The sequence below is a fragment of the Phoxinus phoxinus genome (genome assembly GCF_949152265.1).
Source record: "Phoxinus phoxinus genome assembly, chromosome: 15".
NCBI classification, from domain to species: Eukaryota; Metazoa; Chordata; class Actinopteri; order Cypriniformes; family Leuciscidae; genus Phoxinus; species Phoxinus phoxinus.
Genome location: NC_136890.1, coordinates 20,408,107 through 20,422,634, shown reverse-complemented (window position 1 = coordinate 20,422,634; position 14,528 = coordinate 20,408,107). Strand labels below are relative to the sequence as shown.

Genomic DNA, 14,528 nt, shown 5'->3' with positions numbered 1-14,528 from the left:
TGTTTAAAAGTATGTTTAGACATCCTTAGGATGTTTTTTAGGGTTGCACAATATAACAGCCACCATATCGGTATATCGATGTTCATAAGGTTATAGTTATCGGCCTGATAAGACAATTTGGCTGATATATCTAAGCTGAAAAATAATGGATTATTTCCTTCCGCTGAGACACTTCAGATGCACACGGTTCACCATGATGGTTTTGAATTGCTTGAAATATGATTGGAATCACTTAAAAAAAGAAAAGAAAATACAGTTAAGTGTGACATGTGCAGCTCAAGTCTGTCATATGGGCTACATAAAATTATAATGAACAATATAATTGTGTGCTTGGGACATGGCTTTTAATGGTGAGACTTTTGTTTTTTAAATCAAACTTTTAAAAATTATATAAAAAAATTGGGTTTAGATTTATCGGCCAATATATCGGTTATTGGCTTTCAAATATAAAGAATTAGCGGTTATTATATCGGCCAAAATCTTTATATCGGTGCATACCTACTGTTTTTAGACTAGTTAATGTCTGCAGCTTCTTTTGTATTTACCAATATTCTGCTGTCTCCCACTCTTTCATTTCCAGTTGACAGCATGTGAAATTGCTGTGCTGTACCAGCAGAGATTAATTAGTGCCTTTTGTTAATAAGCATGAGTTCCAGTCACAGCAGCAAAGAGAACAAATTCCTGCATCAGAGATTGACATAAAAGAACACTGAAATTATTATTATTTTTTTTTTAAATTAAGTCGTGGTTAACAACTTGTTCTGTTTATATTAATATTTCTACAAGCATGCAAACACCAGATAGAGGCCACAAAGTCAGAACTTACGGAATAGTCACATACATTAAACACACGTGACTCAAAGCTAAATTCAGTTGCTTCAAATGACTTTGCACATCTAATTTGGAATAATTATAGTTCAATTTGGACATTCTCACCACAGAATTTCCAAACTGTACATTTGTGAAATTACTGAAACATTTGTGTGAACATTCAACAGACATGCAGTTTACAAAGGTTCACCTTCATAGTGGGTGTGTCTTTAGTTTATGATTGACAGCAATCGTCAGGATTTCTTACAGCTGATATATTTTCATAGAGGTCCCCTGTATTCACACCCTGAGATCAGTTTTGATGAAACATTCTTAAAGTGTTATCCCCCCCCCCCCCCCCCCCAAAAAAAACAACAACAACATCTAGTTGTGATAGTTTATTGAAATTCCATGTTTTTATTACATTTGGAGTGTTTAAAGATGCAGCAGGAGTGAGAGTAATAACTAAAAAAAACGGAAATTCCAGGAAACTCCCCACTCAAGCATTCCGACTTTAAATAGGAGTGGACATCAATACATGTGGAATCTCTCAGATCTCTATAGTCATGCGCTACAGGTACCATATGTCCGAAAATATTATTGCTAACATGATCCATGTGCCAAATCAATTAGATTCAAAGGTGAAACTATTACATTTTCAACACATTTATAATAAGTTCATGATGTTTACCACAGCTTGAAACAAGCACTTCCATTATTCATTCATTCAATAAATAATTATTAATAGGCCCTTTCTCTCTTTCTTGCACTTTTTAAACAGACACTGGCATTCTCTATGTAACTTCTTCATCATCTTTTAAGGGTTCGAAAGCCAATAGGACAGCTTTATCAGGAGCAGACACACCCATCACTGTCATCATTAAAATCTCAGACTTCTAAGATACAGTAATAGTACATTGTGTCATTATTGACCTCTTTCCATTGCCCTTTCTCAGTCTAAATCACCAATTCGTTTATTTTCTCAGCAAATGTTAGTTATTGGATCATAGCAAGGTTCAAACTCAAGAATTGCGCAGAAAAAACAGTGATAATGTAACCAGTCCTACTCGACCCGCTCCAAACGGGATTCGAACAGGAGTCTTTGGCATGGGAGGCGGGTTCGCTAACAAGGACGCTAAAGACGGCAGACTCCAGTATCAGTCGCTTGCGCACCTCTTGAGGCCAGGGGAGTGAGGTTTACACATATAGTTCTTGCTGGCCTCTATGTTACACTCAATCCAATCCGGGTCACAAATGTAATGTGTCCTACTCACCGGTGTCTCCAGAGTGAGGATGCGGTTTTAAGCGTCCTTGTTAGTTCACCTGCCTCCCACGCCGGAAACACCGATTCAATTCCTCGGAGGGGGTCGGGTAGGACCGGTTACAATAACATAATTTGGTTAGATCTATGTATAGCAGGTTAGGTTTAGCTTTAGAGCAGTTTCCATAAACAATTAATTTTAAAAGGGATGTTTTTGAATTTTCACCCTTATGTTGTTCCAAACTTGTATGACTCTTTTTTTTTGGAACACAAAAGAAAATGTTCCTTTTTTTTTGTCCATGCAATTAAAATGTACAGTGTTGTTATGGACCACTGCACTGACATATGTTAAATGAACAAAAACAGTAATTTAAAATATCAAGATATCTCCTTTTACTGTTCTAGAGAATTTCCCATATCACAGAGCCAACATGCACACATCCTCTCCCTCTATCTGTTGTTTTTTCACTACTGCAGATGTAGAATGACCCATCTCTGTTTGAACAGATCACATGTGGGAACTTTAACCCACAACCCCACAACACAAGCAAACTAGTCCGCAGGCCTGTTTACCCACGCTGCACTTCTTCTCTTCTCAAGTCCCTTTCAAAACATCTCCCTGCAGTTCACGAGGAAAACCGCCTGTTTCTCCTCCGATTTCTGTTCCATTTATGATAAACAGAAGTCTATTTTTCTGCACACAAACCAAATATTTACATCAGCAGCTGAGATGAGTGAAGCAGTACTTTAACAGAATAATGTGATTAAACTGTGGATACGGTCGGTCACAACCTTTAACAGGGTGGATGGCTCTCTGATTTCAATTGGCATGTTAATGTTGTATTAGCGTGTTCTAATATCCCTTCTGCTTATCTCAAAGTCATTTCCAGAATTTGTTACCCGAAGAACAGCACAATTCAAAAACAATCTTTATCTATGGTTGTTTTAGTGATTCATTTTCATGTAAGAATCTTTTGTGTGATTCTGACAGTACTGGATAAAGCCAGGTGGAAAGATTCCAGTTTAGAGGCCAGATTAGTTCCGTCAAACGACCATTGAATACAGATTAAACTCACCACCCCTGCATCACAAGACATTCAGTACAACAGAAATATCGAGTGCAATACAGTTATACATTTAGATAGCCAATACAGGACCACAACTGTCCCCATGACGCTCACCAGAGACACGCAGAGAAGTTGTGCTCTTTTTTCCGTTACTAAGGGGAGGCATATGGAGGGAGAAGCATGTGACATGCTCTAGATAGTACAGAATGCAGTATAACACATCTGATTTAAATGCCTAATTCATCTGCACATATATTTTAGACCAAACTAAAGAATGTGTTGCCCCCTGGGGATTTTATGTTCTCTGACTGAGCTGGAAGGACATATAGCATATAACTCGAACACTGATAAAGGCCAACGATTATCACTAAATACCCATCAACACAGGTTCTAGGTCCAAATGTGTAACATATCAGCCAGACTGTCTTGTCCTCTGATTTCTGTACAATGGTGTAGAGCAGTAGTTCCCAATATAGTTTTTTATAAAGAATATGCATTATTCTAGTTATGCAAAGTTCCAAAACATTTCATCAGGTAGAAATTTTGAGCAAAAATCAATTAACTTGGATGTTTAAGTCATTTTAACTTAAAAAATAAGTTGATTCTTGTATAACTTTATAAAAAAGTTCCTTAACTGATTTTGATGAGTTAACGCAATGTAAACACATGTTGTCATAACTTATTGATCTTTTATTTTATTTTTAAGAATGATTATTTCTAAATTGAGAATATATTTCCTGAAACGGCATCGTTGTATGTCAAAGATTTGCAATAATATAACTTTATGTTGCATAACTTTATGACTTTAAATCTTACATTACATTTTACTGTAAAACTTTTCTTCAGACAAACTGTACTGTATTACTAAATGCCTCAACGCTGCAGTGCATCAGTTCTCTGCCACTAGCACCAAATGAAGTCGCAAAACGTACGATTGCTTTCAGACAGACTGTTTAAACAAACAGAGCAATGTTTTAATACCACTGCACGTGCACAGTATTTACATTTTTTTGCAATGCAAACCAGCAAATGGCTTACTTGTCTCTGCAAATTAGACATTACAAAATGATGCATTTCTACTTTTATATCTATACATATACATTTGTTTTATACCTTATGTTATATTGTATACCGACTATGAGAGTTATTGCTCTAAACCGAGAGCAGCTGTATCCCACCGCACTGCCAATCCCTGTCATGTGTACATAGGTGTGCATGTTTGTTGTGATGGTCATGCGTGTCATATTTACTGCACAGAGGGGCTGTTTCATCTCCACATGCACCCTGTCACCCTTCAGTACACCGGGAGGTGGAGCCTGCACCCGCCTCTGCTGTGATTGGTGGACAGGAGGTGGCTGTGTGGCCATCTGTATCTGATTCAAGGAAGGGATTTGAAAGTGTAGAGGGGTTGCTTTTCAAAAAGCTTGTCAAGGAAATGAGAGATCTTCTGGCTGCTGGCTTTGACCTTTAACAATGTGCTCATGAATATGTGTATGTAGTAAAACATGCTAACAAGGGTCTTGAATTCCTTAGATGTGATGATACCAGATGGGATTAGATCACGGCCGGAATGAGTATATGGATACTGACCTGTGACCTCTATTAAGACTTCTTATAGATCACTTTTACCCCTTCACAGAAGTGTATTTATACAGATACATGTAATTAGTGTGTCTGTAATGCATTTGTGTGTGCTTGTGAATGAGTGTTTTTGCATGACATTATGTTCCTCATGGTGTGGGGAATTTTTAACCAGAACCAACAGGCTGGAGTCGGTTTCAGCGTGTGTGTGTGTGTGTGTGTGTGTGTGTGTGTGTGTGTGTGTGTGTGTGTGTGTGTGTGTGTGTGTGTGTGTGAGGTGTTCTCACTATAGTCCTTGTGGAACAGTGCATGACATAGTGAAATGCTAATATACTAATTATAGCAACAGTGCTGCAGATTTTCCAATGAGTTGAAAGGTACAATCAGTTCGAGCACACACTCTCAGAAAAAAAAGTACAAAATGGTACCTTAAAGGAACAAAAGCTTGTCACTGGGGTGGTACCCTCAAAGGTACATTATTGTACCTTGAGTCAGAGGAGCAAATTTGTGCCTTACATGTTTGTACCTTCTAAGGGCCAATACTGTACCTTTGAGGATCAATAATGTACCTTAGACAAAGGTACAATAAAGTACCTCTGGAAAAAGGTACAATTTTGACCCATTAAGGTACCACCCCAGTGACAAAGCCATTTTGTACCTTTAGGTGGCAAAAAAGTTCCTTTTTATTCCTTAAGGAGTGAAAAAATAAAGGCAAACAACAACTAACTGAATTTTAGACATTTATTTTAGTCCTTAAATGGAAAACAGTTTAATTCACAGATTCAATAATAATTCATCTCACAACCATACAATGTAACATCCCAAAATAAAATGCCACAATGTTTAGGATGTCATGTCTGATATAAAAAACATTAAAAAAACATTAAATTAATTTTTTAAGAAGCATTTCATTGACCAACTGACAACTTCACACTGCCACTCCAAAAACAAAATGAACAGTGATATCAGAGAATAGATGCATGGCAGGGAATAAATACAATGGAACCATTTATCTTTTTCTTCTTTCAATTTCATGAACATCACTAATAAGAACAGCAATATAGTGCAGAAAAACACAAGTTTATTATCAAAGACCAAGCAAAATACTTTAGCACACCAAAGTAAAGAGAGTCACTTCACGGATAAACTACATGACACTTGATGTGTTCTGGATTTAAAAAACGCAAGCTTTGAGCTCATCCACAACGCTTTACAACCCTACCAACACAGCTTAACATAAATGCCGCATACTAACAAACAGTTTATCATCGACACAGTATGTATCCAAAGCATGAAAATCCATCACCTCAAAAGGGTCAAGGACAGTCCAGTCCTGTTCATATTTCACCAAGTAGGCGTAATAGTGATGACAGAAAGAAAGAGGAATTAATAGTTTTCCACATAACGCCCAATCTGTGTGTATGTTTAGAATATATTTGACCTGAAAAAACAAAGGTATTTTTTCACAGTGCAAATGACCCACAACAAAGACATCTCCCACACAGTATTTAACACTGTTAATCACAACCTCTGTTACTCGGTTGAGTGTAATGTCCTGAAAATTGACATGTTTGTACCGCTCACTAACAGTTATGCAATGCCTAAGAGCTGAAGGAAGAGTCTGTAACAGTGTGTTAACACTGCGTCCCATAACCCTCTCATACTCCCCAAACATATTAGTTGAGGAAAATTCCCAACACTGTCTAAACTGATGACGGCTGCTTAAAGTTGATGTAACATTGATAAAGTTCCTTGAGGAACTAGCTACCTGTTTGAAATACTGATGTTTGCCTTCAAATCTCATGCACCACAAAGACCGTAAAGGACCGTAGGAAAACATTAGACGAGAATAATGGATCAAGTAATGACATTTTGGAGTTATCACATTTACAAACTCTTTTTCCATACCACACAAAAACTCAGAAACTAATTGGTCAAGAAGAAGAAGGGACTCTTTTTTTACAACCGGTGCCATTACAATGTCGGCAATTTCACGACACAATAAATAGATCCGCCAGTAACTGCAGCCTTCAGGTACCCTGTGTGCCATCAAGAAAGGAAGTAGGCGGAATAAACACCACTTCTGTGAAGCAGATCCAACAACACTGGATCCACGTAAAATATTTTCTGAGAAAGCCACAGGCTTATTTGTCTTATCATTTTGTCCAATGGACATCTTTCTTAGTTCATCATTTAGTTCTTGTATGGTTATATGTTTTTCTTGATGAGCTTTACATACAACAAGTCTCAATACCAATGGTGCTACACCCTCCAAGAAATCATGCATGACATCTGGAGGAAGAGATGTTGTGACGTCAAAGTAATCTAACTGGTCAAATACACATCCACCACGAACTCCATACATTCCTTTGTTTTCTGGATTTTGTTTTACACATTCTAAATGGTATCTGTGTACATCAACATTCCTTAAAACAAAATCAGATTCACTAAAGTTCTTTTTCATCTCAGAGTGAGTAGCCATGCAGTATCTACAGATTCGACCAGCACCAAAAGACATGGAAAATCCACCTATCATGTGAGATGACAGATTGTCTCCCAATATTGCAGCTACAGCTCCAAAAACATGCTTCTCCATTCCATTAACAATGATATTAAATCCCTCTGATGACAGTTTCTTAAGGTCATCAAGTAATGGCTTCAAAATTACATCTAAACCAAACTTTTTTACGTGAACGTAACGGACAAGCAAAGCTAGATGGATATGTTTTAACTGTGAACAGTACTTTGAACCTACGTTTCCAACAGTGTAGTAGAATGCACAAAGTTTGTGCTTGTTGCGTTTAGAACCCAGCGGATTACACACCTCAAATTCATCCTCATATAGGTGTAACCTTAGAGCATCTGGATTATCTGCAAATACCTTGTGGTTCCTGAAATATAATCCGTCTCTATAATCAGTTAGAACATGTTCATCTCTTTCACAGTGTTGCTCTCTCTGCATAGAATCCCAAACATCTTCATGAGAGCAGTATTTCTGAAGTACATCACAAATGGGTACATAAGAGTAGCTTCCAACTTTACAACCACTTGGGTCTCTCAGTGCGTAGTCTACAGGTTCAGTCATTTCAAGGTTGGATTTGCAGTAGTTTTTCAACATATGCGGAGACCTAACAAGTTTTGATGCTTCTGAAAAAAAGTCAGAACACTGCAGAACTTCATAAAGTTCAGGACAAGATTCCACATTGAAGCCATTTTTTTCAAGATGATATTTTAGAAATGCATCATAGTTTGCTTTAAAGAAGTCAAACAAAAAATTTACGTCATCCAGTATTTCTTGTTGAACAGTCTGAGGAAGGTGGTTTTTTTCCCTCGATTTCAGAATAAAGCCAAAAAGATTCTCTCTAAACTGCACTAACAGTTCATTCATCTCAGGAGGTTCAGGAGGATTGACAGCATCACTGGGCCCCTGCTCCTCCTCGCCCACTACTGTTTCCTGGATATCATGAGCAGTGGCTCGTCTGGAATGTCTTAAATAAATGTCTTTATGCTTCCTGTAAATATGTCGTCGGAAGGACTCATATTTAGAAAATGTTGATTGACAGTTGTTAAGGCCACACGTTATGGTAAAATGTGGCTCATGTGCATGAACAAGTCCGATGTGCTGGATTAACTTCATCAATGTGAAGGCTCTTCGAGAGCATTTAGGACAGCTGAATGGTGTAGGCATTGCGGTTGTTGATTAAGCTAAAATGTTGATTACCCTGGTCACACTAACAGGTAGAGGCTTATCACCAACCTCAGACATTTTTAGAACATATCGCTGAATGAAAATTAGGGTGTTCTTCAGGCGAGATGGATATACCACGTTGTAGATGAAGTAAGCACAAAAAGCAGCAATAACACCTTCCTCCAAACCAAGCGCCCTGCAGACTGACTGCCCATCCAGTTTGACCACTGCAGGGACCCTTTGAGTCAGCACACTCCTCCAGTCAGCGACAGCGTCAAGTTGTACAGTAGGATATGGTGATGGTGGCTGATCCTGCAAGAGATCATAAAGTAGTTCAAATGCAGAAATCTACCACAAACATAAAAAAAACCCGATCATATATATATCTATATACGAAGAGTTCAATGCAAAAGCCTCAATTTTCTTCTATATTGATAATTTTTATCAAGCTTATTTTATCAAGTTCAATAATTCCACTTAAATGGCAATGCAAAGGACCTATTAATTGTCATTTAAGTGAAATTACTGACCTTTAATATACGAGATTGATAAAAATGATCATTCTATAAGAAAATTTCAGATGGCACAGAGGCTTTTGCATCTGAACTCTTCATATATACACACATACATACACACACACACACACTAAAAAAACGTCTACGGTAAGTAAAGACCTTAAAGCGCCCATATTATGCGACTTTTCAGATTCATAACTGTATTTTAAGGTTGTACCGGAATAGGTTTACATGGTTTAATTTTCAAAAAACACCATATTTTTGTTGTACTGCAGTCTCTCTCACTGCTGCAGTGAGGTTTGCACTATGCGGCCCCCCATGTCCACACCAAGGCCCAGCATTGATAGCTAGAAACTTTGTATTATGAAATAAGACATCCAAGGGATGCATACAATTCTCCCAGTCTCTGTGGGAAGTAATGTAAACAAAACAAAAAAAAGTTACACACCTCCCCAAGTACAACGAGAATGTCATTTTTCTCCCTGAACAGGATCGGCAACAGCAGGATTGCAGCTCTGAAATCAATCCCTGAAAATTAAGTTTTAAAAAAAAAGGAAAGGAAGTGTATTACGTGAATGTACAGTGTATTTTGGTTAGTTAGACCTTATCTTGTCTGAAGAATAGAAAAGAAATTAAGCTTAAATGGCTCCACAACACTAGGGATGACCATGGCTGAATTAGTGAATCACTTACCAGGGACATCTTCGGTGAGGGCAGCCTCTCTTTCCTCCAAAGCCAGATCTGCAAGGGGAGATTTCCTTTGAGTCAACCTAAGCACTTTGGGTACTAGGACCTTAAAGCCATCTTCGAATCTTCGGCAGATATTCATTTCATCATGAAGCCGGCCCATTTCCTCAAATAGCTGCAACACAGCACAAACAGACGGGAAACATGTCACAACATTATCATAGGATTTTAAAATTAAATTTCAAAGAGAGCCTTTAGTAATTTAATATGAACTCCAACACAAATGTAAGGAAATAAATGTAGACAAACCCCGCATGGACTCTTAAGGAATGGATATTTGTTAATGGCTTCTTTGACAGTCATCCCATTGGCAATCTCTCGCCTTCTCCAAGCAAATGTCCTCATCATCCGTTCCTTCACCATTTGGGCATCTGGCTGTGTCTTCCGGTACTGCTCCTGCAGGACTTTCACATGGCTCGCTACTGAGGTATCATCCTCCCCAATAATATCCACCTTCTACGACACAGAGGGATGACAAACATTTGCTCATTTGACAGTTGCTTTTCCCCTTTTTAATGTTTATGAAAAATGAGCCCTTAATAATAATTTATTACATTTTATATAGCGATTTATCATAGCTACTTAAAGCACTTTACAGGGGGGACTATTCTCTACCATGCTGGGTTAAGGGGCTAACCATTGGGCCACACTGCTTGTGTGTAAAACATGCACACATAGATATACAGCAAACCAAAGAAGATGCTCTGACCTTTGATGCCTTGGCTCGTTTGCTTGTGTTTTCTTCCTGTTGTAAAGGCTTTTTGTGATGACCAAATTTCTGTTTCATTCTTCTCACCTCTTCATCATCTACCAGTGGCACCCGCTCATATTTGAACTTACGTTTGAGAGACATGTGCCAGGTATGCTATTTAAAAGAATATAAAATTGAACAATTAAGTAAGCATACAAACCACTTGCAGAAAACTGAAAGCACAAACATGAAAATATATGGTGGAAAACAATGTGTGCATCAAAATGCAGAGAACATAGTTAATTTCTTGACTGGATTAGTACTCTAGGTATAATAAATAAAGGTTGGCAATTAATAATCCGTCAACTCACATAACCATTGCCTTCTTTGTCCTTTAAGAAAGGGTATTTCAAAATCAGGGCCTTACACACTTTCACGTAGTCATCATTGGTCGGAAACCTGTAACAGCGATGCAAAAGAAGGTGAGGAATGTAACATCAGACATAGTATTAATAACTCAAATGCCGTGATGCAGTTGGGTTGCACAACTTACATTTTGATCAGGGCCATGGTTTCATACAATGTTCTTATGATTTTGTTGTGATCGGATCTCTCAATTTTGCATGGCGGTTTTTGGTCCAACTTTGTCTGAACATCTCTGGGAAATTTAGGAATGATGAAAACTGCTGGGAAGGCTGATGATGGGATGGCATGACTATGATGAAATAAAACAATAGTCTTAAAATGTTGGCAAATTAACCACAATGTAACAATACAAGTTAAAGTCCTGCAGAGTAAATGTTACTTCAGTAAAAGTGTGCAAGTATCATCAGGAAAATGTAGTTAAAGTATTAAACCATTGTAGAAAGAGTAAAGGATCCAACCAGTTGTGTACTTGTGTTGTGTTTAATGATCTCATCATCTCAGTTGGACTTGTAGCTGTTATATTGTCAGCTAGTTTACTTTAGAATCAAACATCAGATTTCATAAACTACATGTAACTAGTAACTAAAGCTGTAACAGATGAATGTAGTGGAGTAACTAAAGCAACTAGTAACTGTTACTGGTACCTTGATTCCGCTGTAGCCTTCTCTGAATGTACTGGGACAGGCTCGAGGGTTAGTGTCACGGTTTCTTTCCACTGCTGAACAAATCGGTTGAATTTGGCTTGCTTCTTAAACGATCCTTCAAAGAGGCATGAAACCATCCTCTCAGTCAATCCATAGTCCACTGCTTCTCCGTCAACTTCATTATCTAGACAATAGAGGAAAAAAAAACAGCAATGTTAACCTCCACTGTGGTAACAGCATACAACAATTTAAAAAGGCACATTATGTCAGACTGTAAGGTTAATGTAACTTAAGTCAATGGGAAAAAAAATAGTTTTGATCCAGTTTGGTTCATTGGGTATTTTTCTCATAGCCAGAGGTATGGGCTTGCCGTTTGGTCAGGACTTTGAGAAGCTCTAATATATCCATATAAAAAACACATTGAAAGTATTTAGGTACCTCATTAGAGACGCTAGAAATGCGTCTCACACACACACACACCCCTAAATATTAATATAATGTAACAATAGGCCTAGCTGCTATCTTTTTTTTTTTTTTTCAGGACAGTGGGGAAAGGTATTGAAAGAAGTTAAAACCATTAATGATAGTAATCGGTTTATTTTTATTACAGCAGCTAGATGACGTTACTCGAAAGGGAGGTTAGCAACCGTTGGTCGGTTCTGTCAGTTAACGTTAGTGCTAAGGTTAACCTGATTTTACGAAGATGATGTTCTAAGACAGTTTGACGACAAAATAAAGACTAAATCATAATTTCAAACACTCACTTGCTATCTATAGTCACATTCCACCCAAATGGCTTGGCTTTAGCATTAAAATATATCAGAACAAAAGGCTTTGAAAAACTTTTTTTCCCTCCATAGTTCTCCTCTGACGCAGTCCAGCAAGCTCACGTAACGTTAAGTCAGAACAAAAGACTTTTCGGCGGCAAAAACGCTTCTCATCCAACTCTGACGCAGTAGTTTTATAGCTAGCTAAGCTATAACGATAAAAAAAAAAAAACTTTTTGCCACCCAACAGTCTTTTTTTCTTAAATATTTCAATGGATGAAAAGCTTTTTTTGCCGCTTCTCATCCAACACTGACGCAGTAGTTTTATAGCTAGCTAAGCTAACGTTATAACTATGACAGAAATATTTTAATGTAACGTTATGAGAATCGTTTTTGCCGCTTCTCAACCAACTCTGATGCAGTAATGTTAGTTTTTGCCGCTTCTCATCCAACTCTGACGCAGTAACGTTAGCTTTTATAGCTTAGCTATAAAACTAACGTTACTGCGTCAGAGTTGGATAAGCGTTTTTGCCGCCGAAAAGTTAACGTTAACGTTAACTCGATGGTGAACTGTAGCTAAGATAGTACTTATAATAATAGTAACGTTATGTGGAATGGCAATATGGGACATAATACTGTAATTTTTTTTAACTAGCGTTAACTAGTTAAAGTTAATAATGGCAATCGTCAATGTCGAGTCTAACTTAGCTAGCTAATGTTGACAGAGTATGAACTTGGCTAGCGCTAACAGTAAAAGTTAACTTCCAACTTTGAATTAACACCACAAACACTGATTAAAAATTCAAATACTTTACCTTTGAATTTACTTCTCTCCTCTTCAGTGACCTCTATCCCAAAATGAAATAACTCCGTGATTAAATCCTCCGTGGATAAATGTCGAAGCGCCATCCTCCCGCCTTTGATCGACACTGACAGTTGGATCACTGTCGATTCACTCATGTATCCTTCCGCGCTGCAATATTTATGCTTCCGCCGAGTCGAGCTCTGGTTAGCCTATAGCTAGATCCTTTCAATAGAACACAACTTAAAGCGTTAACAATTATTTGTCTGTTTCATTCTAATATAAATAGGATAAAGGGTTTGAAAATCAAATTCTTCAATACTGTTTGTGAATATAAATGATTACATAAATGATTACATCAATTCAAAGGGACACTTCACACACACACGCACGCACGCACGCACACACACACACACACACACACACACAAAACATTCTGATTTATTTTGCCCATATCTTAAAACTTTACAGTTAATTTAGTTTGACAATTATCGAGTTTGATAGTAGCCTAGCCTATAGGTTAACTTGACATTTTCAGCATCCACTAATTCCTGCCATTTTACATTTAAACATTAAGGTACAAATATGTAAGGGACAAATATGTACCTTACACCTCGAAAAGCCCACAATGTACAATGGAAGGTGCATAATTGTACCTTAAAGGTGCACAATTGTACCTTAAAGATACATTTTTGTACTTTTAAGGGTACATATGCAAAGTTTGTACCTTGGGGAACAAAAATGGACCTGCATTGTACCTCTTTTTCTAACAGTGCACAAGAATCAGTTTGTCATTCAGTAATTCTATATTTTTCTCAATGTAACAAATCTACAGAATGAATGAAAGTTGCACTTTATGCAGTTTATAGTGACCTCATCTGTCAAGGACAAGAAAGTCATTAACCCTGTGAAGCCTGACGTGTGAAATAATTAATAATTAAATGGACAAATTAATAATAAAATGGAACAGTTTATTGAACCTTTAGACAAAATATTTTAAATAGGCCTATAGATTTTTTAAAAATAGTGTTTTTGATTAGTAACATATTTGATAAATCAGGCTCATGGAGCTTATGAATATGTTGCTCATAAAACACCTGTTTGATTCAGAGGCTCAAACTGAGGAAAAATATGCAATCTGGTGCAGTTGTTGATATTTATATGGCAAGAAGTTAGATACAAATAATGATAGCTTAGGGCTTTTCACACTTGAAATAGTTAACCCTGGGGGTCATTCTAAACCTCGGGTAAACGTAGTCCTGGGTTATCTTTATTCACATTTCACACTGCTCATGCTATAGCATATATACCCGGAGTAAACAGTTAATCCTTGGTATTCATAAACTGCCGTTTCAAACTGCACATTCCTAAACCCCGGGTTAAAGTTATTTTTTGCATATTTGCTGTGTCAGTAATACGCAGGACTTGACCTGTTTACATGTAGGCTCTTGCGCGTCCTCATATTACACATTGCTTACTGTAAAATCAAGTTTTTTTCTGAGTGAACATTTCAAACTATAAATGTAAGA

General features: G+C 37.4%; 1 protein-coding gene across 1 annotated transcript; it reads right to left on the bottom strand.

Moving 5' to 3' along the window:
- Positions 1–7,127: 7,127 nt before the first annotated feature.
- On the bottom strand, positions 7,128–13,195 carry LOC307011325 (sterile alpha motif domain-containing protein 3-like). The gene is made up of 9 exons (XM_079636838.1): positions 13,013–13,195; positions 11,431–11,614; positions 10,914–11,075; positions 10,732–10,819; positions 10,379–10,534; positions 9,919–10,125; positions 9,616–9,784; positions 9,371–9,450; positions 7,128–8,719 (listed from the first exon to the last, which is right to left on the bottom strand). The coding sequence occupies exons 1-9, from the start codon at positions 13,155–13,157 to the stop codon at positions 8,420–8,422; spliced, it is 1,491 nt and encodes a 496-aa protein (XP_079492964.1). The 5' UTR covers positions 13,158–13,195; the 3' UTR covers positions 7,128–8,419.
- Positions 13,196–14,528: the final 1,333 nt, after the last annotated feature.

What these genes read in the sequence shown, in the direction of transcription:
- LOC307011325 (XM_079636838.1), bottom strand. Translation starts at nt 13,157, where the DNA reads ATGAGTGAATCGACAGTGATCCAACTGTCAGTGTCGATCAAAGGCGGG. An exon ending in AACGAGCCAAGGCATCAAAG is followed by an intron (nt 10,126 to 10,378) that starts GTCAGAGCATCT and finishes TCTGTGTCGTAG; the next exon opens with AAGGTGGATATTATTGGGGA. An exon ending in TCCTTAAGAGTCCATGCGGG is followed by an intron (nt 9,785 to 9,918) that starts GTTTGTCTACAT and finishes GCTGTGTTGCAG; the next exon opens with CTATTTGAGGAAATGGGCCG.